This window comes from Thermothelomyces thermophilus, chromosome 3 (assembly GCF_000226095.1).
Source record: "Thermothelomyces thermophilus ATCC 42464 chromosome 3, complete sequence".
In the NCBI taxonomy this organism is placed as follows: domain Eukaryota; kingdom Fungi; phylum Ascomycota; class Sordariomycetes; order Sordariales; family Chaetomiaceae; genus Thermothelomyces; species Thermothelomyces thermophilus.
In genome coordinates this window covers 866,497-889,570 of record NC_016474.1, presented here as the reverse complement: position 1 = coordinate 889,570, position 23,074 = coordinate 866,497, and the positions used below count along the sequence as shown (strand labels likewise).

The following is a 23,074-nucleotide window of genomic DNA, read 5'->3' as shown; positions in this document are numbered from 1 at the left end:
CGGATTAGCGTATGATATCCGCAACACTACAACTTTACAGGGGTTACGCGTCGCCAAACGCGAAAGTCGCGAGAAGCGCGTTCACCGTAAAACTCGCTCTCAATTAACGAATGAGACCCGCGCAGTGCCCCCGCAACCCGCAATACAAACCAACAACCCACCCTGTGTTCTCTCCTGGACAATTGGGGTCGACGAAAGCATCCAAAGAAATTATGCCAGAGTCCATGTCACCAGACTGAGTAGTCGTGCCGTCACCCTCTCTCTTGCCCAGTCACACAATAGAAGCATCCCAAAGACACGAACATGCCCAAAGCGAGCAAGCGCGACAAGTTTGCCGAGTTCCGCGCTCTGCGCCAGGCGGGCAAGAAGAAGTTCGACACGTACGAGGTCGAGGACGCCCCGACTCTCTATGAGGAGGTCGACGAGGACCAGTACAAGAAGATTGTGCGAGCCCGCCTCAACGAGGACGATTTCGTCGTCGATGACAACGGCGAGGGGTATGCCGACGACGGCCGCGAAGAGTGGGACCGTGTGCAGACGTACTACGACTCCGAGAGCGACGATGCCGTACCAGTACGCGGGAAGGACCGCAAGTGTAGGAACAGTCCCTCGGCACGCCGCCATTGGCACGCTCTCTAGATGGCCCATCCAGCTGACGGTTCCGCTCCCATCTAGCCAAGAAGCAACGCGACGATGAGCAGGCAAAACGAGACGCCAACGACCGGGACATCTCCGAATACTTCATGAAGGGCGCTGCCAAGGCGCAGTCCAAGCCCAAGGTCAGTGTAGCCGCAGTCCTCGTCTCCACCGCCGTCGTGCCGTTGACCTAACGCGGCGCCAGGTCATCAAAACCGAGGATGACCAGAAATTCATCGACGACCTCCTTGAGGAGGTCGATGCGAACGTCGTCCCGATGCCCGTATCGAGGATATCGAAGAAGAGGGACAGATCGGCCGAAAGGAGGAAGACTCGGCCGCTGTCTCCGCCGCGAGAAGCCCGGCAGCCAGCGCCCAAGAAGACAAAGATGCTGGATGGCAGCGCATCGTCGCCCTTGGCCAGCGACGTTGCCATGATTGAAGACGACTTTGTGCCACCTGCGGCTGTGGAAGACGAGCCTGCTGCGCCCGTCGACGTGGTCATGAGCGATCCTGCGCCGTCTTCGCCCGCCGCAACGGCTGCCGAGCGGAGAACACAGCCCAAGGTGGACGCGGACGAATATGACAATGACGATGACGACGACGAAATGATAGAGGTTGCGCATGCTGGCGCCGTGGCTGCCGCAAGCGTCAACTTATCCGCCTCGAAGCAAATCAAAAATGTCACCAAGCCAGACCCGCCCCCCAAGAGCTCGTCGCCTGTCAGGGCCCCGGAGAGTGCGGTCGACGCATCCTCGTGGAACGGCATCAACGAGAAGCTCAATGTCATCAGCAGCTCGCAACCGGAGGCCAGGAGCCTAGGCAAGATTGACTACAAGGATGCCATCGAGGAAGACGGGAGCTTGAACATGTACTGGACCGACTACACCGAGCTGAACGGCAGCTTGTGTCTCTTTGGCAAGGTCCTCAACAAAAAGACCGGCCGCTACGTGAGCTGCTTTGTCAAGGTTGACAACATCTTGCGAAAGCTCTACTTCCTGCCCCGGAAGCACCGAGTGCGCGGCGGCGTCGAGACGACGGAGCAGGTCGAGATGATGGACGTCTACCAAGAGGTCGACGCCATCATGACCAAGATGAACGTCCAGATGCACAAGATCAAGGCCTGCACCCGAAAGTACGCGTTCGAGTTGCCCGACATCCCGGCTGAGGCTCAGTACCTGAAGCTGCTCTACCCCTACACCAAGCCCCCCCTGGAGCTCGGAACCAAGGGCGAGACCTTCTCGCACGTCTTCGGCACCAACACATCACTGTTTGAACAGTTCGTTCTCTGGAAGAAGATCATGGGACCATGCTGGCTCAGGATTGAGGACGCAGACTTTGGCGCCCTGCGAAACGCGTCACACTGCCGGCTCGAAGTGTTGGTTGAGCATCCAAACATGATCGCGCCGATAGGCGAGAGCGAGAGCGAAGATGCACCTCCGCTCACTCTCATGAGCATCGCTCTGCGCACCATGTTCAACGCCAAAGAGAACAAGCAGGAGATCTTGGCTATCAGCGCGAGGATCTACGAGGACGTGTCACTCACGGACACGACCCCCGCCGATAAACTGCCCTGCCGGACCTTCACCATCGTCCGGCCGCAAGGGAATGCCTTCCCCCTCGGGTTCGAGAAGATGGCCAGAGAACGGAGAAAGGGGCTGATCAAGCTCATGAAGCAGGAGTCGGATATTCTGTCCTTCTTCCTGGCGCAGGTCGATCTCGTCGACCCTGATGTCATTCTCGGGCATCAGTTCGAGGGCGTTGACTACAGCATCCTGCTGAACCGCCTCTACGAGAAGAAGACGCACCAATGGTCCCGGCTAGGGAGATTAAGACGGTCCGCGTGGCCGTCGTCCATCGGAAAAGTCGGTGGCAACGTCTTTGCGGAACGCAAGGTCATGGCTGGCCGCCTGTTGTGCGACCTCGCCAACGATGCCGGCAAATCCGTCATGTTCAAGTGCCAGTCGTGGAGTCTGACGGAGATGTGCAGCCTCTACCTCTCGGGTGACAACCGTCGGCAGGATGTCGACAACGAACACGCGCTCAAGACGTTGGCCACCTCCAAAGAGGGCCTGATGGACTACCTAACGCATGCCGAGACCGACACCTACTTCATCGCCGCCCTGGCCCTCAGGACCCAGATTCTTCCGCTCACTAAGATTCTCACCAACCTGGCAGGGAACTCGTGGGCCAGGACGCTTACCGGCACCCGTGCAGAGCGCAACGAGTACATTCTGCTCCACGAGTTCCACAACCAAAAGTACATCTGCCCGGACAAGCAACCCTTGCGGGGGCGGGGCCGCTTCGACGAGGAGAACCAGGAAGAGGACGGTGGCGAGGGCCAGAAGAAAGACAAGTACAAGGGCGGTCTCGTTTTCGAGCCCGAGAAGGGGCTCTACGACAAGTTCGTCCTCGTCATGGACTTCAACTCTCTTTACCCATCCATCATCCAGGAGTACAACATCTGCTTCACCACGGTGGATCGGACGTCTGTGGTGAGTATCTCGTCTTCATCATCATCATCGGTCGACTTCTTCTTTTTTTTTTCTATGTTTTCTCTCTTCCCTCCTTCCTCCTTCGCTCGCTTCAGCACACAGCTAACGATACCAGTCGGGTGATGAGGAAGGGGTACCCCCCGTCCCGACCGTCAAGGAAGAAGCCATCCTTCCTAAGCTCATCAGGAGATTGGTCGAGCGGCGGAAGGTAGTGAAAGGTCTGATGAAGTCACCCAATGCGACACCCGAGAACATCGCGACCTGGGATATCAAGCAGCTTGCCCTGAAGCTGACTGCCAACTCCATGTATGGCTGTCTCGGGTTTACCAAGTCTCGCTTTTACGCAAGACCCCTGGCCGTGCTCACCACGTTCAAGGGTCGTGAGATCCTTCGCAGCACCAAGGAGCTGGCCGAGAGCCTGAATCTGCAGGTCATCTACGGCGACACAGACTCCGTCATGATCAATGCCAACGTTGACAACATGCGCGATGCGCTCAAGGTCGGTTCTGAGTTCAAGAACCAGGTCAACAAGCGGTATCAGCGGCTCGAGATCGACATCGACAACATCTTCCGCCGCATTCTCCTCCAAGCGAAGAAGAAGTACGCCGCCATCAACATGGTGGAGGTCAACGGCAAGTACATCGACAAGATGGAGGTCAAGGGTCTCGACATGAAACGTCGCGAGTACTGCCCCTTGTCGAGGGAGGTCTCGACGCGCATCCTGGACGAGATCCTCTCGGGCGAAGACACCGAAGTCTCTGTCCAGCGCATCCACGCGTACCTGCGCGAGATCTCGGGCAAGATGCGCGAGCAAGCGATCCCCCCTGCCAAGTACATCATCCTCACCCAGCTCGGAAAGGCGCCCAAGGAATACCCCAACGCGGACAACATGCCCCAGGTCCAGGTCGCCCTCCGCGAGCTCGCGCGCGGGAAGACGCTGCGAAAAGGCGACGTCGTATCGTACATCATCACGGGCGACAGCAAGACTACCTCGGAGCCGGCCGCCAAGCGCGCCTACACGCCGCAGGACGTGCTCAAGCCCGACTCGGGCCTGACCCCCGACGTCGAGTGGTACCTCGGCAAGCAGATCTTCCCCCCCGTCGAGCGCCTCTGCGCAAACATCGTCGGCACCTCGACCGCCCAGCTCGCCGACAACCTCGGCCTCGACGTCCGCCGGTACGTCAACAACGGCGCTTCCTCCTCCAGCTCGTCCGGCGGCAAGCACGACCACGAGATCCACCCGCTCGAGTCCCAGATCCCCGACGCGGTCCGCTTCCGGGACTGCGCCCGCCTCACTCTGCGCTGCCGCTCCTGCAAGGCGAGCGCGCCCTTCGAGGGCCTCGTCGGCTCCGCCGACCGCGTCACCCCTTCGGGCGTGTCCTGCCCCAGCTGCAAGGCCATCCTGCCGACCCTCTCCATCGTCGCCCAGGTCGAGAGCGCCGTGCGCGCCCAGACGGCGCGCTACTACGAGGGCTGGCTCGTCTGCGACGACTCGAGCTGCGGCAACCGCACCCGCCAGATGAGCGTCTACGGCAGCCGGTGCCTGGGGCCTAAGGGGCTGGGCCGCGGCTGCACCGGCCGCATGCGCTACGAGATGAGCGAGCGGGACATGTACAATCAGCTGCTCTACTTTGCCTCGCTGTGGGACGTCGATCGGGCCTTGAAGCGCGTCTCGGCTTCCGCCGACGGCGGCGGCGGCGGCGGCGGCGGCGAGGCCCTTCCGCCCGGGGAGCTGAGGGACAATGTGGTCGCCCTGGCGGATCACAACAGAACTAGGTTTTCCACCGTGAAGGGCGTGGTGGAGAAGTACTTGGAGAAGTGTGGCCGGCAGTGGGTGGCGATGGATACTCTGTTCTCAAAACTGGGACTCATGGTCGCTTAGAGAAGAGAGAGGTGTGCTGGGCAAGAGGCTGGAATGTACATATAATCAGTCACTGGGTGATGGTCCTTTTTTTCTCTCGTTTGACGTCTTGTCTCCCTTTTTTTTTTTTTTTTTTTTTTTTTTTTTTTTTTTTGGGGGGGGGGGGGGGGGCGGTTGGGCATTGGGTCGTTGGCAATTTTGTTGGCTTCATGGAAATGCGTGTATGTTTTTGAACCCTACCTTCAAGCAATGAGACACGATGCTGCGCGTTATCTGGATCTGCTAGACTCAATTCTGTCACAGACACCTTGTTGGAAGCACATACCACTGGGCGGAGTGTATGAGAAGGATTCCTTGGTGGAAGGCGAACAAATCTGGATTAGGCTCACTGACTCCAACCAACAATCGTAAATATCAAGGGACGAGGAACAGAGGTAACTTGCCCGTTATCAAGACAAGATGGCCTGTCTAAATGCCTCTGTTGTGCAACACACTCCTTTGTTTGTTTCCAGTATCCCTCTCTCCCGTTTGCCGCATTTCTGTTTAACAAATCACAAGTCACATAGCCCCAATCCCAAACCGATCTTTTCCTCTCAAACCATTTGTAAATCACTCATTCGTCCCCGATTACCCACCATGCTCAGAGCGATAGAACTTCATCTGCGACCAAACAGAGTCAATTGAATCGACACGACAGACAGCAAATCCACGAATATGGTGGGTGTTGAAACAATGAAGCCCCATGAAGAGAGTGCATGAGATCAAGCAGTTCTCAGTTCCCAGAACAAGCACAGCGCAGCGATGCTCAGAACGGAAGATAGGACGTTGCCGGAACTGCTGCCACTGATGCTCCGTTCGCTGCTCTTGTCCGAAGTACAACTAAAGGGACGAAGCGCCATGTTAACAGACCTTAAATGCTTAGATAGAGAAGGAAAAGATGCAAAGGCCATAAAACATGAATTCATTAGAGAAATGGGCAGCCCATCGCCCTTTTGCGTCTCCATCCCATCCATCAACCGTTTCGTGGCGAGCAGCGGCAACATAAGGTGCATGAACCTGTGAAGTGTACAAACAAAGACACAAGGAGTGCAGAAGCGAAAAAAGTCAATCAATTCCCCGTCCCGAACTCCTGGGTAATGAAAAGCACTTCGACAACAATGTCTCCCTTTGCCCTGGCCGTTTCTCTGATGGGTAACGTCTATCGAGATAAGGGAGGTATCATGAGGGGCGGCCCAACTTTTAGAGAGACGATAAAGCGATTTTGGTGAACAAACCCGCCGCAAATGCAAATGACATATCCCGCCCGGTCTATGCATGAGTTCATAAATGCAAGACTCCGTGTAGTAATGGAAAAAGAAACCGCTCCGTCTACTCCTCCTTCTTGTCGTTCCCAGCCGCCACCGTGTCAAGGGTCGCCTTTGGCAGTGCCGGTGACGCGTGGGTCGACGGAGGAGAGGCCGGGTGGTCTCCAGTATCAGCGAGAAGTCTATAGTCGTGGTCAGAGAAGTCCTTCCTGAAATCGACTAAGTGAGGGGGCCAACGTACCCGAATGCATTTGCATGGGCGACTGAGTCACGGTCACGGACGGGTGGCGTCCCGGTGCGCGAGGACGCACCAGAGTCCTCGCCAGCACGACCGAAAGCACCACCAGGGCCACCCACGCGAGCGCGGCCGCTGTTGCTCCGAGAGTTGAACATCGACGTGGGGCCAAAGGACGGATTCTGGCTCGAGGTACGGCTTGAAGATCCCTTGAGGCGCCGGAGATCGTCAATGCCGACATGGTTGGGTGCCGCATTGTTGTACGAGAAGTTCCTCGACTCGCCCCGACCTCCCATGGGCCGGCCGCCAGGGGCACCGCGCTGGCTATTGCGAGCGCTCTCGGCTGCCTTGAGGGCAGCCGCAGCCTCAGCCTGGGCCTGCCGCATTAGTCTCAATATCACCAGTGAATCGGAAATCGACACACTTACCTCTGCTCTAACTTCCTCCAGGGTCTTGGGGCCTTTGTTAGCCTCCTTGGAGACCCAGCCAGCCTTGCGCAGGTCAACGACGTCCATGAGCATGAACTTGAGGCGACTCGGCAAGCCCTCGAGGTTGATGATGCTCTCGATCCTATTGAAATACGCCTCCATGAACGCACGACCCTTCTCGGTGCTATCCAGGTTGCCACCGATCGTCCGAAGGAGCTTTGTGAGCGACTCAATCTCGGCCTCATCGGGGACACCGGTGAACTCGAGCAGCTTGCGCACGCACTCGTGCATGATGCGCTCAGTGAGCATACCGAGCTTGTAGAGCTCGCCGATGAACTGAACAAGACCCAGGCCACGTCGCTTGGCGGCAGCGGCAATGTAGTATTCGTCTGAGAGCAGAGCCGCCTCGGTGGCTTTCTTGTCTGCGCCCTCCTTGGGTTTCGGGAGGTCGACCTTCCACCCACGCTCAAACTCCTCCTGGCACCTGTTCAGGAGATACTTGCGGAACAAAGCGCCGCCACTGACGACATTGCCAGCCTTGTCGAGGATGCTCTCATCACGAATCTCAGGGCTCATGGTCTCAAGCATACGCTTGCAAAACTTGGCGTACATGGAAGCCCAATGAGCTTCGTCAGTTGCCTTCTCAAAGGTGAGCTGGATGACTTGGCGCAGGGTGCGGCCGTCGGGCTCGTTCTTGGACTGCCCGGCAATCGTGAGAATTTGGTCCGAGATCCTGTCAAAATTGTCGGGAGTCATCTTGTTCAGAGCAGCCTTGACCTTACGTTGCACCATCTCGGGGTCAAGATGGCCACCGTTATTGAGAACGGCAGTAGGATTCTGAGCAGCCTTGTTGCCAATGCTGGTAGGTTTCCAGCCAGTGGCCGAAATTGTGATGGGCTTAACCTCCTGGCCGTGGGTGAGAGGCATAGTCTTTGCAGCCTGGGCTTCACTCTGCTTGGCATTGCCAAACTTCCTGCTACCTCCGCGCCTACTGTCGGTTCGAGGAGAAGGCAAGCCGGCAGCGTTAGAAGAGGGCGTCCGACTCATTTGTCCGGGGAAAGCACCTCCGCGGCTGAAGCCGCCTATCGAGCCCGTGGCAGTCCTGCCCACGTTGCCCTGAGACATAGCGAAACGTTGCTCTGAAGTGGTACCTGCAGGCAGAGTCTTGGATGCTCCGAACTGGCCGAAGGCGCCTCCAGACGGGAATGCGGAAGAGGCACCAGCACGCGAGCCTTGTCTCCCTGAGCCGGCACCGGGGGTGCGAGCCGAAGCAGAACGGGAACCGTCCGAGTCTCCGATGAGCGCCTTGACCTGCTGGTGGAACTCCAACGAGGGCTGCTCGGTGAAGACATGCTGGAACTGGAGCAAGAACTGAGCATCGTACCTGAAGATCTTCCCCTTCTTCTGAACGGCCGCGTTGAGCGCAGGGTTGGGTGACGCGATGCCCGGAGGGTAGATGTTGTGCTCGACGCCCGGCAGGAAACGAGCAGAGCGAAGAGACTGGAGTGCGGCACTCGGCTGGGGAGCTTCAACCGGCGTCGTCTTGAGGGGCGCCAGGTTAAGGGCGGCGGGCTTGCTCTTGGTTTTGTCCGAGGTCCCGGTCTTCGTGCCCGTGGTGGCATCGGAGGCGGCACCGGTCTTCTCAGACGGTTCTTTGTCGGACAGCTTCAGCGCGCTCATCGGCTTCGACAAAAGCTCGGCCACGGACACATGGTTACCCTTGGCCTCTTCCTCTCTGCGGCGACGTTCACGTTCCTCCTCAAGTCGCTCCATCTCCGCCTCTTGCTCTCTGAGCTTCCTGTCGTTCTCGGCGGCGGTCTGGAGCCTGAGAGCCTCGGCGCGCTTCTGCTCCTCCTCCTGCTGGGCCTTCTTCCTGGCGGAGATCTCCTCCTGTTCCCTTTCACGACGGGCATCCTCCTCTTCCATCTCCCGGATGATACGCTCAAGCTCCTCCTCGTCCATTTCGTCGGGAGACTTCTCCGCCTTTGGTTTTGAAGCCTTTGCGGATTCGGTGGCGGCTTCAGCATCAGCCTTTGCCTTTGCGTCAGCCTCGGCCTTCTCCTTCTCCTTCTCCTTCGCCTCTTCGGCAGCCTTGGCTTCCTGAGCGGCCTTTGCCTCCTCAGCCGCCTTTGCCTCCTCGGCAGCCCTGGCATCCTCAGCGGCCTTTGCCTCCTCAGCAGCCTTCGCTTCCTCAGCGGCCTTGGCCTCCTCAGCTGCCTTTGTCTCCTCGGCGGCTTTCTTCTCCTCCTCGAGGCGAGCGTCCTCCTTGGCCTTATCTTCAGCAGCTGCCTTCTCAGCAGCTGCCTTTTCTTCATTGGCCTTCTCTCCAGCAGCCTTGTCAGCCGCCGCCTTGCCCTCGGCGGATTTGGTGGCCTCGTCCTCCTTGGGCTTCCCGTCAGAAGATGGCGCGGAGTCGGCTTGCTTCCTCACAAGGTTCATGAATTCAGTGCGAACCTCTTCGGCCGTCTTTCCGGTAGTAGTACTGTCGGTGCGACCATGGGAAGGCGTTGACGATTTAGGCGGCGGTGTTGGGGTAGAGACGATCGCAGGAGGCGTCTTGGATGGTTGGACGGCGGGTGCCGGGGAGGCGGGAGTCTTCATAGCTGCAGTCAGGTCGACGACTTTACCTTCCGAATCCTTGATAACGATCGCCGCACTCTTTTTAGGTCGAGAGAAGGCCGGCGAAGACACAATGGCTGGTGCCGCTTGAGCCGGCCGCTGCTGGGGGGTACCTTGAGCCGCAGCCGGCGCTTGTTGAGCCTGACCGGTGCTCGAGGCCGGCCGGTCCGATACCTGCGAAGCGTTACGAGACATCGGTTGGGCAGCGGGCTGCCCGGGCCCATACGGAGGAACAAACGCCTGGTGAGGACCAGGGGCAAACTGTGAGGGCTGTGGCATATAATGATTCATCGGCTGCGGAGGATACTGGTAATTCATGCGATAGGTATCCATCGGCGGCGGCATACCGTAAGGGGCTCCCATCTGCATCTTCTTTGCTGTTAGCAGCTTCTCAAAAGTACCACTCTCTGGCGACAAATCAATTGGGCCCATTAGTTGAGGAGCAAACATGGCAGCCGGACGCCCTGGTTGATAGTTGTAGGAAGCGGACAGGGCATCTAAATAATCCTCGAGCGACGGTGTGCCGCCATTGACATTCTGATGGCAGTCGGCCGCCGAGTCGCAACGCTTGCTTTGACGCCGGGGCCGCTGAGCGGGCTCCATGATTATCTGCTTGCGGGAGGCGTTGGGAGCTCGCAGATGGTGTGCGCTCTCCGAGTCCCGACGCGCCGCCTTGTTCTTCTTCTGGGCCTTGAAAGAGGGGTTATCGTTGTTAACAGAAAGGGACTTTACTTGATGAGCATAAGGAGGAATTGCCGGATTCATGCCGGGGTAGTGATATGGCTGGGCGCCGGCAGCGAGGGCGGCAGGTTGCATCGTGGGCGTGACATGTGGCATCGCTGGGGTCGTTGCCGGGCTGGCACGAGGCGGTTGGGGCGAATTCGGGAACTGCTGCATTCCGCCGCGGCCTTGGTGATAAGGAGGCATGCCTCCCCGGCCGCCATTGGGACCCGAGAAGTTCCTGTTGGGGGGGTACCCCATGTTGGAGTTGTTGTATTGTGGGTTGAAATTGCCGCGGCCGCGACCTTGGCCCTGGTAGCCGCCTCGACCGTGCGCCGGACCGCCGTGACCGACGCCGTCGCCGTGCGCAGAAGCCTGCGAATCGCGTCTGGTGTGGGGGCTCTGGCCCATGGCGACAGGGTTGTGCTGCTTCATGTGGCGCTGAGAGGGAGGCGATTAGCGAAGAGAAAGGGGTGTGTTCGAAAGGGGGGAAAGACATACGTCGTTATCGCCCGGGAAACTGCCGAACGTCACTGGTGCCGGAGGAATCGAGGGAGCCCGCTGGCCACCGCCGCTCTGTTGGGGAACTTGGGGAATGGGCGATGGCGAATGAGCGGGCGACGGGATCCTGGGATTGCCGCTTCCGGGGATGGGAATCGGCGCAGCGCCCCCCATTTGAGGAGTGCTGTGAGCGATGGCTGGCGACTCGTTGAAGCCAAACTGGATACCCTTGGGGCCACCGGCAGAGCCGCCGTTGGCAATGTGGCCAGCCGGCGCGTTCGCGCTGATGGTCACGGAGCTCTTGCGAGCGTGGTCGGCACCGCCATTGACGACAGAGCTGCCACGAGCAACCGGCGGCGTGGTAACTGGAACTGCTGGGGTGATGTTAGGCCTGTTGTTCATCGGGGTGGCAGCCGAAGGTTTGCCATTCTGAGAAGCGGGCGTCGAGGAACCAACCACCACGGGCGGCTGCGAGCCCGTCGCGATCAGCGGCGAGGATGTCGGCTTCTTGTTCGCACCGGCGGCGGAAGCATACGACGGAGCGGCTGCAGGAGCTGCGGGGGTTTGCGCCGGGTTTTGGTTTTGCTGACTCGCAGTAGAAGTCATGAAGGGAACTGGTGACTCGAAAGCCGTGTCCTTGGCAACTATGTGTCTGCGGTTGATGGATACGTTGGGTTGCGGATTTATCGGGTCAGTCCAACTGCACGGCGAATCTCAGATCCGGCGTGTCGCGCAGGCAGAATTAAATGATTGTCGGTCCGTCCCTCGTGATCCAGCCTGTACCGGTCAGAGAAAGGAAAAGGGAAAAAAAATCGCAGCGCACTCGAAGGGTTCGGGTGGTCGAAGTGCAGGAGACTCTTCAGTCCTGAAAGAGTGTGGTGGGTTGTCGCAAGGGAAACCGACAAGGCGACCGAGAGCGACGGGGAGTCGTAAAACTCGCAAAACTCGCGCGGTCCAACGTCTTCGCGATTAACAGCGGAAGAGTGGAGATGTATATCTCTATTCCCTGGATTCGAAATCCTTGAGAAGAAGAGATACCGGCGGTATTAATGTGTGAAAACAAGGGAATCAATCGATTCCTCCCGTGGATTTCACAAAGGTGTGGGAATGGGTGATGGGAGAGGAAAGCAGAGCCCAGAAAATTTTTGGGGGAGCTTGCTTTCTGATGGCGGAGGAAAGGGTGTGTGGGCAGCGCCGCCTGGGTTTGCTGTGGCCGCACCAAAAGTCAGTTCGCGCTATGGCCACAAAAAGGCTGTTAGGTCTGTACTAGGTACCGCCTTGCGGGTTTGATTGCAGACAGTACTTCTAATGGATTGCTTTGTTTTTTTATGCAGATTTCGAGTTCTAGTATCAGGTCGATTTGATACTGCAACATCTACATTATCTTGCATCTCAATATGTAGTATACCCAGTCTTTTTGTGCAGCTAGACGCCCGGAAGAAGATTTCTGGTGAGTAGCTGTTACACGGAACAAACGCACGAGCGAACCAGTGGTTTTGCACAGGCGAGCACATCGATAACCACTTGGGCTGAAATCATGACCTGACAACCCCATCAGTGCCCAGGCATGCTCTGATCTTCTGAGGATAACCCCTCCCCAATGGTACAACTTGTGATTTCTAAAGAGACCGCACCGCATTTAGTATTCGGACACTCAAGGCCGACTCTGCCATCCTCAAGGTGGCACGTGGGCCCCGCATTGCTACAAGGTAATTACATACTGCAGATACCTCTCCATCGGTACGAGTATTATTGTTTAAGGTCAGCTACCCTAGGTAGGTATGTAGGTGTGCAACCAACGGCGGGGTGATTATGAGAATCCACCGGACCACGGCGCCAAAAATACTTAAAGAAAAAAACTCGACTTTTCATGGAATAAATCTGGGTGAGGAATGAGACATGCTCACTTGTAGCTTCGTACATTGTTGGTGAGACGATGTGTATGGCTGCTTGTTGTGTGGACTGTACGCAGGTTGCAAACCGTGCCTTCAATAAAAAGCCAAGTCGCCCAGGTTACCAGCACTTCCGTATTCTTCGGTCATACTCCGCGTTCCTTCATGGTCCCTGTCAAGGTACCTTGCCGCACCAGCCTTACTCCACCCGAGGCTCCGCTACTGTGGTGTATGTAATCCGTACTTCGTACCTCTTCCGTATATACACTACGAGGACTTAACAACTGAAAGCACAAGAGCTGGGTACCTCTACGGAAATCGACAATTTCTAAGCATACCTGAAATTATAGTATTTTTGAGTGCCTTTGTTTGTGCATCTCGTCGAGTTTATACCAGTTTGCTTGAGCGCCTGAGCTAGGCTTTCGTGTTCGTGGAACGGCGCGAGCTGGGCTGGCGGAGCCTGTTGCTCCATATTAGATCTGGAGCTGCTATTATACCACCCCGCCGGACTTTACAAATTGGTGGGGAAACCCTCAGGCCATAATCGACTGCGGCGGAAATTTCAGTGTGCTTTCCACGGCGCGAATGCTTAGGTCAGGATCCCATCTTCGGGTTGCAACCACGGACGGATGTGATTCTACATCACATGGCACGGTAGACAAGCTGGGAGATGACCTGTTCCGCGGCTAATCTAGATTACAAGCCCGCTTTGTTCCGTTCTGATGATATACGCTCGCTTCTTGGCTCTCCGCTCTGCTGCCGTCGGCGCAACGGGCAGTGCACGGCAACAACCCAAACCTACTGGGATAATTCCGCATGTATCTATAGGAGCCTAAGGTAGGTATGCACATAGTACATCAGTTCAAAACCTTCCTCTCGATTGGTCAATACGTTACGTGTGGCGCAGACGTCCAGTCTGTCCCCGCGGCCTGAGGACCGGGGTTCTGAGCCCCTCATGCGGAATTGCTTTTGTCTTCGGGAATCCCCTCGCCCAAGTCACACGGTAGTTGCGTCATCCTGTGCAGAGTCGCGCCTGCGATTCCTACGAAAACTCCCAAGCCCGCGACTCAAGATCCAATCAGAGCTGTTCCATGACCAAACCCTCGGTCGCTCTAAGCCGAGATCATCTCACAACGCCTTTAGTGAAGTAAACTACACTTGAACAATTCTGTTGTAAAAGTACGTCGACGACGGGCCAGGACTAGCATTGCCAAAAGTCCATTTGCCGTCCAGAGACCAGCCGGGCCACATGGATGCCTGCGTTCCTCCATCCCGCGCCTCCTGCCAACCGTCTCGCTCCCCCTTGGCGAAAGAACACCCTATCATAGGTGCAACCTTGGGCCGACTGTTTCAACTCTGGGACCCTTGGGTTACATGAGGGCGGTACCATTGCACCCGAGACCACCGACACAAGTCGCTCCATGGGCGGGAGGACGCTTTGCGCAAACGGTTCGCCACTGCCAGCGCATTCCTCGAAAGTCTGCAAACGAGGTTGAAGCCCAAGCGACGCCCTTGCCATCAACTCCCTCGAATCAGATTTCGCAGTGGAAGCGGCACCGGACAGTCTGACTCATCAAAGGGGCTATTCCAAATCTAGGTAAACGGCCAGGGTTTTCAAGAGTGAGGGTAGGTTGGCGCAATGGTGCCCTTGAATGCCCAACGGAAGACTGAGCTATTCTTCGTCATGTCCCGTTGTATCATCTACACATTTCCTGCTCCCACGCTCTCTGGGCGTTGGAAGTACCTATATGCTTATGCGACGGGATCTGGCTGGTTGTTGTATACGTGTTCCTGGTTTCAACAGTATGCGATGTATGTCGTCCTGCACGGTGACGACATAACCATCAGTTAGTGTGCAGGCATGTGATGTCAACCCGGATTCCAGATGGTCACTCTCCCGGCATGCAGATCACCCAGTCTCTTGGGCTGCCCGTTGCGGCTCATGCCGTGGCGGACGAAGAACGACACCTCATTGAAGCATGCTTTTGTCCCTGACTCCGGAAAAAAAAAAATAAAACAAAACCAATAACACCCAAGGTCATCAGAGAACAATTTACACAAACACAAAGACCCCGAAGTATCCCCCATCGACGTCGCGTTCGTTGACGGCCCTTTAGCCTCTTGATTAATCCTCTTCGACCTCAAACCCATCCCCCCGAACCGCGCGCTCCTCTCCTTCCTCGCGCCCCTCCTCCTCCTCTTCGACACCATCGCCCACTCCAGAATCGCCATACTTCTCCTCAGCCTCTTCCACCGCCGTCTCAACAGGTACCTCCCCCGCCAACCCCCTATCCTCCCGCAGCTGCTGCACCCTTGTCTTGGTCATCTCAAAGACATACTGCCCGAGATGCTCCACCCCCTCCATGACCGCCTCCCCGTGCAGTTGCACCACCTCTTGACCCGGGCCCGTCTCCTCTCCTTCCGGTTCCCCATCTGGCTCCTCCCCCCCTTCCTTCCGCTCCTCGTGGTTAGCCTCCACCGATACCCTCCTCTTCGACGGCCACATCTCGCCTGTGACGAGTGTCAGCTTGTCCGGCCGCTGCAGCAGTAGCTCGAAGGCCTGGCGAAGCTCGTAGCACGACTCGAACACCTCGCGCCGGCCGAGGATGTACAAGCCCAGGCGAGCGCGCGAGAGCGCGACGGTCAAGCGACGGATGTCACGGAGGTAGCCGACGCGGGTGGTGCGCGTGAGAGAGAGGATGATGTCTGGGAGAAGGGCATGTTAGTTTTTTTTTTTCCTTCTTTTTTTCGTTCAAATCTGTGGTCTATCAAACGGCTAGGACACCGCGACTTACAGTCATTTTGCTCGCCCTGGTACTTGTCGACGGTAGTGACGACGCGAGGCAGTCCAAAGATCGGATTCTTGGCGCATCGGTGAGCTAGGACATCCTTGATGAGCGCCTTCTGCCCGGCATAAGTGGCCAAGATACTGATCTTGGATGCCGGGTAGCCCAGCAGGCGCATGTACTGGTAGATGGCGACGGCGTATTCCGCTTCGCCCAGGTTCTGGATAAAATGCGGCGACGGCTCCGTCTCTCCTTTACCCTTGTAGTCGGGAACGTTGATAAACTGGTACTCGAACTTGAACCCGGCATTGGCGGTGAGAAATTCCTCCTCCGTCTTGGTATGCGGCAGATCCGTCAGGTGAGGGTACCGCCACCTGTACAAGTTGGAGATGGATGGGCGAGCGCGGCCTTGCTGGTCGAGGTTGATGGTAGGGACCCCGAGACGGACAAGGCGAGAAAAGAGTGACTGCTCCAGGTTTGCGTAGTGCCGGAATGCCAGCCCCTGTATGATGGGCGAGTTCTGGTAGTGGTCACCGCACAGGACCACCCTCTGGAGACCCGGTCGTCCGTCTTTTGGTTTCTGCATGGCGAATGGGATAAAGTTCTCAATCTCGGTGATCTGGGCAGCCTCTTCCATGACAACGTTGTCGTAGTGGAACCCGAGTGAGGCGATCTCCCCCCTCCTCATTGCGGCGTGCGTTGAGGTCATGGCGATGATCCGGGCTTCACTGGTCAGGAGGTAGTTGGCCTTGTCCTTGTCGCGTCGCAGAATTTCAAAGGGCAACACATCTGCCAGTTCCGAGAAGATCTTGGAAATATGACGATAACATCCATTGGCGATCTCAAGAACCGTTTCGCGGTCCGCCTCTGGCGGGAACAGGGGCTGCGGGGCATCCGCGAAATAGGCGTGGAAGGGAAACGCCTGAACAATCTCTTGGGGGCCCACCTCCTCCGACTTGACGGTGTCGTTGAATTTGGCCCAGGCCGGCTCAACATAGACCGAGTTGAAGTATCCGGCTGTCTCGGCGGAATTGCCGTGAGCGCCGGGTGCGCCCATACTTGCGGCTAGACGACTGACTTCCAGGAGAAAGCGCTGCCGATTCTCGAGGAACGACTCCACCCTCCCATGCTTGCTGAAGCTCGCTTCGGTTTCCAGCTCCTCTTCTCCATGACCGAGTCGAAGGAGATGGCGCTCGTCGATGTCGAGAGCCACGATCTTGGCGAATAATTGATTGAGAGCCTGGTTGCTGTGCGCAATGAGGAGTGTCTTCTGCTCCGGGAAGTTGTGGTATATGTTGTTGATGATCTGGGTGGCAACGTCTGTCTTGCCCGTGCCGGGTGGGCCAACGATGACAGTCAACCCAGGCTGTGTCCCTGAGATGATCGCTTCGATCTGTGTCGGCGTGAACCGAACCTTGTTCAGCTTTGGCGCGTCGACTGGGTAAGGCCCGTTGTTTGGCGGCTTGTAAGTTGAAACATGGACTGTTTCGATTTCAGCAATCAAGGCGGGCTCTGCATCTCGCCTTCTCTTCTTTGAAGGCTTAGAAACAGCGTCCTCGGGCTGCTTCTCGATGGTCTCCAACACGTATGGTGGGCCGAAGCTTCCAGAGACGTCGTCGCTGGGTTCAACAATCTTTCCGGGAAGGCTCTCAACAAGATGCTGCCAGTTCAGAAAGGTATCTCGGAAGTCAACCGTTCTGACGCGGTTGGGCAGATGCTTGTAGGTGGCACCGGCTGGGTCTCCATAGCCTAGGAAGACTTCGTGCAGCCAAGGAGCAAGTGGGACATCGGAGAGCGTGAGATCCCGGATCGACTCTAGTACTGGCTTGAAGTTGTTCTCTCGGCCACTGCGTCGCACGAGGAGGTTGATTCCGTCATAGACGTTCCGCTTGCCCTCGGTGTCTGCCTTGTAAGCCGCCGCATCGAGTCCTAGGTGTATCCTCCGAGAATCGCTGCGGCCATGGCCGTCGAAATAAGCATTAACATCTCTGATCGCTCGTCCCTTGTCGTCAAGCACCTGCAAGACCTCTGCAGCGCGGACGGCTACCAGGCCAAGTTTCTCGGCCTCTGATTGCGGCTCACGGCCGTTTGCGCTCTGCCTTGACCTCGACGCGTCCACCGCGACGAGAAAGAGCACGTCGTCGGAGCGCAGGGATTCCCACTCTCGACGCACCTGTGGTGACAGCCTCTTCAAATCGATAGTCACTTCGGCTCGGACGAGGGAGGGCTTGTCTTGACCAACGCGGGGCGGTACAACCTCGAGGATGGTCGGTTTGGCAATGGGTAGAGCCATCCTTGAGAAGCCCGAGAAGGTTGTTACCCCGCCGCGTTTGCTCTCCGGCTTCAGCCGCGCCAACACATCCTCGATATCTTGGCGGATGGCATAGAAGGACTCGCACCGATACAAAATCAGGGCGCGCCAAAGGAAGTCGCCGACTGACAGATACTGTAGGTTGAGCTTTGGAAGAGCCACAGGTCGAGCTCCGTCGTAGTGATCGGTCCGCCTGAGGCTGGCGTCGAAAAGCTCTTCTTCGGTCGGCAGGACACTCAAGTCACGGGCCGCCTCCTGGAAAGTCTTTCGGCGCTCAAAGGTGGACAGAAGGACCTCCATCAAGAACTTGCGGTCCACCGGGATCTTAGCGGAGTCCGGGTATGTGGTGCGGAGTCCCAGGTGTTGCGTAAGCTGGGCGAGCTCCTCGTCCGTCAACGGCTGAAGGAGGCTTTCGAGCCCGGATCTCTTGTCGATCGAACCAAAGTTGGACAGTGCCAGCAGCGTCAGCTTCTCCTTGAAATGCTTCAGTGCGGTCCTTTGCAGCCTAGCCAGGGCACCGCAATGCCGATCATACGCCTCAATAAGGCTGAGTTGGGCCCCGGAGTAGTCATCGACGCAGAAATGTGTGTAGTGAGAGAATAGGGCACACATCTCTCGCAGCAAGCCGCTTCCCTCGTCGTTGTAGATAGGCGACAGGGTCAGGGCGGGGAGGACGTGCATGTCCTGGAGAAGGGTGTTGACGTATCGCCGGGTTGGGAGCTGGCTGAGCAGATCCGTCAAGAGTTCGACGAAGCGCTCGCAGTACAGCAAGTGCTCTGGTTTCGGGTTCGCGGTATAGAGCAAGGCCAGGAAGTCAAGAACCAAGGTGTACAGCCAAGACCTCTCGAAGCGCAAGCGGGACTTGGTGGCGTCGTCGGCCGAGTCGTACCGCTTGGTGGATGCCCTCCAAGCTTTCTTCAATTGCGGGTTCGCTTCGAGGATTGCGACGCGCTTCTCCTCCGTCGATAGGTTATGCCAGATTGAGATCGAAACCAGAGGGGCGCACTCCTTGCGAACGATGGCGCAGTCCAGACTCTGGAAAGCGTGGATGATAAACAACAGAACATGAGTTCGAATGGTCCACGTCAGAGAGTCATCGAGAGTCAGGGAGAGGGCACGGCGAAAGAGGTCTGAGAAATCAGCGGGGCGGTCGGCGAAGATGTCTGCGGCCGGTCAGCTTCAGCAGGAGGCTCGTGGTGTGAAGGCACGCACCCCAGGTTTCTAACCTCTCCCTCCGCTTGGCATTGACTATCAAGATGATGAGGAGGACATGGTAGTTGGACGAGTCCTCTCCATATCCGGGCCACAGGTAGCTGCAGAGAATCAGCGACCGGATTCAACAACATTTCAGAGGAACTGCACGGTACCGACCTCTCCAACGTCTGCAATCCTTCAAGCACCAGCAGAGACTTTATAGGAAAATTATCCTTTTCCAAAACGTCCCATATCTCCCTCTTGAGCACGTCGTTCTTTACCTTGACCTTGGCCTGCGCCTTGGATGCGTGTTTCGGCGTCGCCTTGAGCCAATGCTGCCGCGCGAGACTCGCGAACTCGCTCTCCCCCTCCAGATCCTCGACGGTCGGCCGCTTTGACGACTCGGCATTCGGCCGGGAGTCCGCGCTGCTCTTCACTCGCTTGGCGGGAGGCATATCGAATCCTGTTGTCGCGTGCAGCGCGCGAAATGGAGGGCTGGTTGTTGTGATCGCGCTCCCGCATAAACCTGACTTGGAACTCGAGTTGATCTTATCGAGCCAGGCTGAGTGGATAGGATGTACCGTACGTACTCCGTACAGCAAACATATACTTCGCACAGTACGCAATACCCGTTCCTTTGCACTCTTCCGAGCTCCAGAGTTCCCAAGTTCTCGACCTTGCAACCGTGCGCCACACTGTGGCCCCACGTCTTGCTTCGGAGATGATGTGGGTCCCATTGAATGGGCCCTTGCATCTTCGATCAGCCTGGTCATTGCAGAGTACTGTGTATTATTCAAGTTGCAACTCGGCCAGAACATCGTGCGAAACCCTCGTTGCTCTCGCGTTTTCGAGCTTCAGTTGCTCCGTCCGCTCGCTCAGCGTCAACACGAAGAAGGATAGCACCTCAATTCGCGTCTGGAAGCCACTGCACGCTGCAAACACTCGAATTTTTTTTCCCTCCCGACTTTGGGTACTGCTCAGACGAACAAGATGCCGGCGGCAATCGTTGACAGCCACGGCATCTTGGGAGTTGCTGCAGCAGGCGCCTTCCTAAACGACCTCCTCGCGCGCGCAGAGTCCGTCAAGAAAACGAACTCGATTGAGCCACCCCTCGAAAAGTCCGACCTTGGCGATCTCGAGCGACAGCTAAGCGATGCGCTGGGCTACGAAGTCTCGGCGGACGAATCCGCCGACACCAAGAAGATACAGCGCTTTGCCCTTATAGAAACCGCCGCGCGGGACATCTTCAAAACATTGATTGTGAGTTGGCCTCCCGATCCGGCCAGGTCAACCGCGCCTTGATATTCACCAGCCATATGTCCCCAGGCAACGACGCCAATCGAGTCTCCTGCCTTCGTCAACGTCTGGAACCTCCTCGACATCCTCTCCCTCCTCTCGGACTGCGAACTATGCGACCCAGCGCTGCTGTTCTGGCTGGTCGAGGAGCTGCTTGACAGCCAAACCATCGCCGGCTGCCGGAAGGTATTCGACTTTCTCGAGTCACGTCGCGAGCGCATCACCGCCAAACACTTCAAGCAGAAGCAACTCGTCATCCTCCGCACCTGTAACGAGCTCCTCCGGCGCTTGTCTAGAGCCCTCGACCCGGCCTTTTGTGGCAGAGTCTTCATTTTCACATTCCAGAGCTTCCCCCTTGGAGACAAGAGCTCGGTCAACCTCAGAGGAGAGTACCACGTCGAAAATGTTACCACCTACGACCAGGAGCCCCAGCCGACGGATGGGGAGAGGATGGACGTGGACACGGATGCGACGCCACGAAAGGACAAGCCCATGGATCCGGACGCGCTGTATCCCATATTCTGGGCGCTTCAGGAAAGCTTCAACCAGCCGAAGAAGTTGTTCGACCCGAGCCATTTTGCTGCCTTTAAAGCTGGTCTCGAGGCAACCGTGACGACCTTTTGCACCATCAACCCGGAGAAGCCGTCTCGTGCCAAGGAGAAGCTAGATAAACCAGATGACGACGCGAAACCAAGTCTCAAACGGAAGCGGGATGACGTTGACGATGAACTCGCCAACAGCTTTAACCCCAAATACCTAACGAGCAGGGACCTGTTCAAGCTCGAGGTGTGTTCTTATCCCTCTCTTCCACGCTCACCTCGCCGCTGACAACCCCTGCAGATCAGCGACCTCGCGTTCCGGCGTAACATACTCGTCCAGGCGCTCATCACCCTCGACTTCCTCCTGTCCCTCTCGCCAAAGGCAAAGGAGAAGCTGGCGAGCGTCAAGACCCCAAATAAGTCGGTGACTTACTCGGATCAGCAGCTGAGCGAAGAGGACACCAAATGGGCGACACAGATGAGAGGCTCGATCACCAGGTACCTCCAGAGGGGGGTTGACGGTCCATTCTTTGAGCGAATGGTCGGTACGGTCCTTGTGAGGGACAAGAACTGGGTGCGTTGGAAGATCGAGAACTGCCCGTCCATCGAGCTTCCACCCATGTCTCCCCAACAGTTCGACGAGGCTAGGGCGACGGCAACCAGGATGGCAAGAACAAGGCGACTGCCTAATGACTCGCGTTCACTCGAGTTTCTCGGCGACGAGGACGAGACCAGCGCCATGGAAAAGCTCCAGGACCCCGAGAGGTACAGCCTTCCAGAGCTGAGTAGCTTCAGGGATGCCATCGACGATGCCGACTTTGACATTGAGAGGGCAACCGACGATGAGTCCAAAGCATTGGCGATGGAGAGCAAGGCGAGCAAGGCGTGGAAAGCCTTGAGGCTGGCCAGTAAAACCAAGCTGGTTGTTTTCGATAAAATTGATGACGATGACAAGATCGACGTGATCTTCAAGGACAAGCCGGTCGAGGAAGCCGAGGTTGAGGAGGTTGCCGCCAACGGCGAAGCAGTGTACCCTGATGATCGCAGGGCGATTGTCATTGTGGACAGGACCACGAGTCCCGGTTCAAGATCCGAGCTGGTCAAGCAGTTCACTGCTGAGCACGCACGGGTTTTCACCAGGGTTCCACCTCATGTCACGCGCAAGCCCCAAGAAGGCGAGGTCAATGGGAAGGACTACCACTTTGTGGACGTCCAAGCGTTCAATGTGATGCGTGATGGCGACCTCTTTCTCGAGTTTAGCGAAGAAGGCGACAATGTCCATGGGACGAACAAGAGGGTGGTGGAGGGCATTCTGGACAATGACAGGGTGCCAATTCTGGAAGTGGACCGTGATGTGAGTGTATTTCACTCCCCTCAGATCTCCGCAGCGTCAGAAACTGACAAGGTACTATAGGGCGCACAGCAGGTCAAGGACAATGGCTTCGATGCAAGGTTTATCCTGATTGAGGCGGCCGGGGCGGAGGAGGAAACCAATACTCCCGGATTTTACGACTCGGTCGTCAGGGACCTAGATTCTCTCAAGGCGGCCATATACGAAACACAAGGCTCGGCACAGAACGGGCCAGATGCTGAGCCAGCAGCACCACCAGGCGACGGAGACGTGGCGATGGGTGAGGTAACTGATACATGACGCGTTTAATCCAGCGGCCCTTGTCTGGCTGTTGTCGTTTCGCCCTGCGTGCTCTTTCTCGGACGAAAGAAATGGAATGATACCCCATGAATAGCATGCTGTTCTCCATGGCATCACATATCGTGACAAAGAACAGATTTGAAGTGAAACAGGAGATGCTGTGACCAATTCGACTCCCATGGGGTGTGGTTCCGGCGATGGGCAGGATCCATATTCAAGCCTTGTTTGCCCGGGTTTAGTATTGTTCGTGCCGGGCACAATATGAATTAGCATGTCCAACACAAAGGAGGCACGGAGCTCTAGAACGGCAGATGCCGTTGGACACTCCCCTCACCTCTCTGCAAGCGAGGGAGAGAAGGCGTAGCGACGGGGCCGAGAGATAAAAGGTCACAGAGTGTCCCAACCCACTTGGGAAACCCAGGTTTCATTCACCGTGTCATGCCCGCAACACTCAAACCCAGTGAAGTACTGTACATCCGTACAAACTACCAACAAATCGCTTTGAGGAGGAACCCAGCCGCTCCGAATAACACCGAAACCCACCGGCAAAAAAGATGGCCATATCCATATCCCGCTTCCTCGACTTTCTCATCTTCCTGCTCTCTCC

At 57.0% G+C, this 23,074-nt stretch overlaps 4 protein-coding genes across 4 annotated transcripts; 2 read left to right on the top strand and 2 right to left on the bottom strand.

Moving 5' to 3' along the window:
* Positions 1-303: 303 nt before the first annotated feature.
* Positions 304-5,012, top strand: MYCTH_2061829 (uncharacterized protein; the record flags this gene model as incomplete). The annotated part of the gene is made up of 4 exons (XM_003662590.1): positions 304-595; positions 676-779; positions 842-3,130; positions 3,246-5,012. 4 exons carry the CDS (start codon positions 304-306, stop codon positions 5,010-5,012), a joined length of 4,452 nt encoding a protein of 1,483 aa, XP_003662638.1.
* Positions 5,013-6,410: 1,398 nt separating this feature from the next.
* MYCTH_2303499 (uncharacterized protein) lies at positions 6,411-11,530 on the bottom strand. The gene is made up of 4 exons (XM_003662589.1): positions 10,799-11,530; positions 10,310-10,738; positions 6,959-9,946; positions 6,411-6,901 (listed from the first exon to the last, which is right to left on the bottom strand). The coding sequence occupies exons 1-4, from the start codon at positions 11,402-11,404 to the stop codon at positions 6,515-6,517; spliced, it is 4,410 nt and encodes a 1,469-aa protein (XP_003662637.1). The 5' UTR covers positions 11,405-11,530; the 3' UTR covers positions 6,411-6,514.
* A 3,597-nt stretch (positions 11,531-15,127) lies between these two features.
* On the bottom strand, positions 15,128-19,510 carry MYCTH_2303498 (uncharacterized protein). The gene is made up of 3 exons (XM_003662588.1): positions 19,159-19,510; positions 19,000-19,100; positions 15,128-18,950 (listed from the first exon to the last, which is right to left on the bottom strand). The coding sequence occupies exons 1-3, from the start codon at positions 19,434-19,436 to the stop codon at positions 15,334-15,336; spliced, it is 3,996 nt and encodes a 1,331-aa protein (XP_003662636.1). The 5' UTR covers positions 19,437-19,510; the 3' UTR covers positions 15,128-15,333.
* Positions 19,511-19,778: 268 nt separating this feature from the next.
* Positions 19,779-22,287, top strand: MYCTH_2303495 (uncharacterized protein). The gene is made up of 3 exons (XM_003662587.1): positions 19,779-20,241; positions 20,308-21,063; positions 21,118-22,287. Exons 1-3 carry the CDS (start codon positions 19,972-19,974, stop codon positions 22,228-22,230), a joined length of 2,139 nt encoding a protein of 712 aa, XP_003662635.1. The 5' UTR covers positions 19,779-19,971; the 3' UTR covers positions 22,231-22,287.
* Positions 22,288-23,074: the final 787 nt, after the last annotated feature.

Coding starts and splice junctions, on each gene's coding strand:
- MYCTH_2303498 (XM_003662588.1), bottom strand. CDS start 19,436: ATGCCTCCCGCCAAGCGAGTGAAGAGCAGCGCGGACTCCCGGCCGAAT. Junction 19,101..19,158: donor GGATTGCAGACGTTGGAGAG/GTCGGTACCGTG, acceptor GATTCTCTGCAG/CTACCTGTGGCCCGGATATG. Junction 18,951..18,999: donor GGAGAGGTTAGAAACCTGGG/GTGCGTGCCTTC, acceptor GACCGGCCGCAG/ACATCTTCGCCGACCGCCCC.
- MYCTH_2303499 (XM_003662589.1), bottom strand. CDS start 11,404: ATGACTTCTACTGCGAGTCAGCAAAACCAAAACCCGGCGCAAACCCCC. Junction 9,947..10,309: donor TTCCTCCTTATGCTCATCAA/GTAAAGTCCCTT, acceptor ACAGCAAAGAAG/ATGCAGATGGGAGCCCCTTA. Junction 6,902..6,958: donor TGGAGGAAGTTAGAGCAGAG/GTAAGTGTGTCG, acceptor CGGCAGGCCCAG/GCTGAGGCTGCGGCTGCCCT.
- MYCTH_2303495 (XM_003662587.1), top strand. CDS start 19,972: ATGCCGGCGGCAATCGTTGACAGCCACGGCATCTTGGGAGTTGCTGCA. Junction 20,242..20,307: donor ACATCTTCAAAACATTGATT/GTGAGTTGGCCT, acceptor ATATGTCCCCAG/GCAACGACGCCAATCGAGTC. Junction 21,064..21,117: donor GGGACCTGTTCAAGCTCGAG/GTGTGTTCTTAT, acceptor CAACCCCTGCAG/ATCAGCGACCTCGCGTTCCG.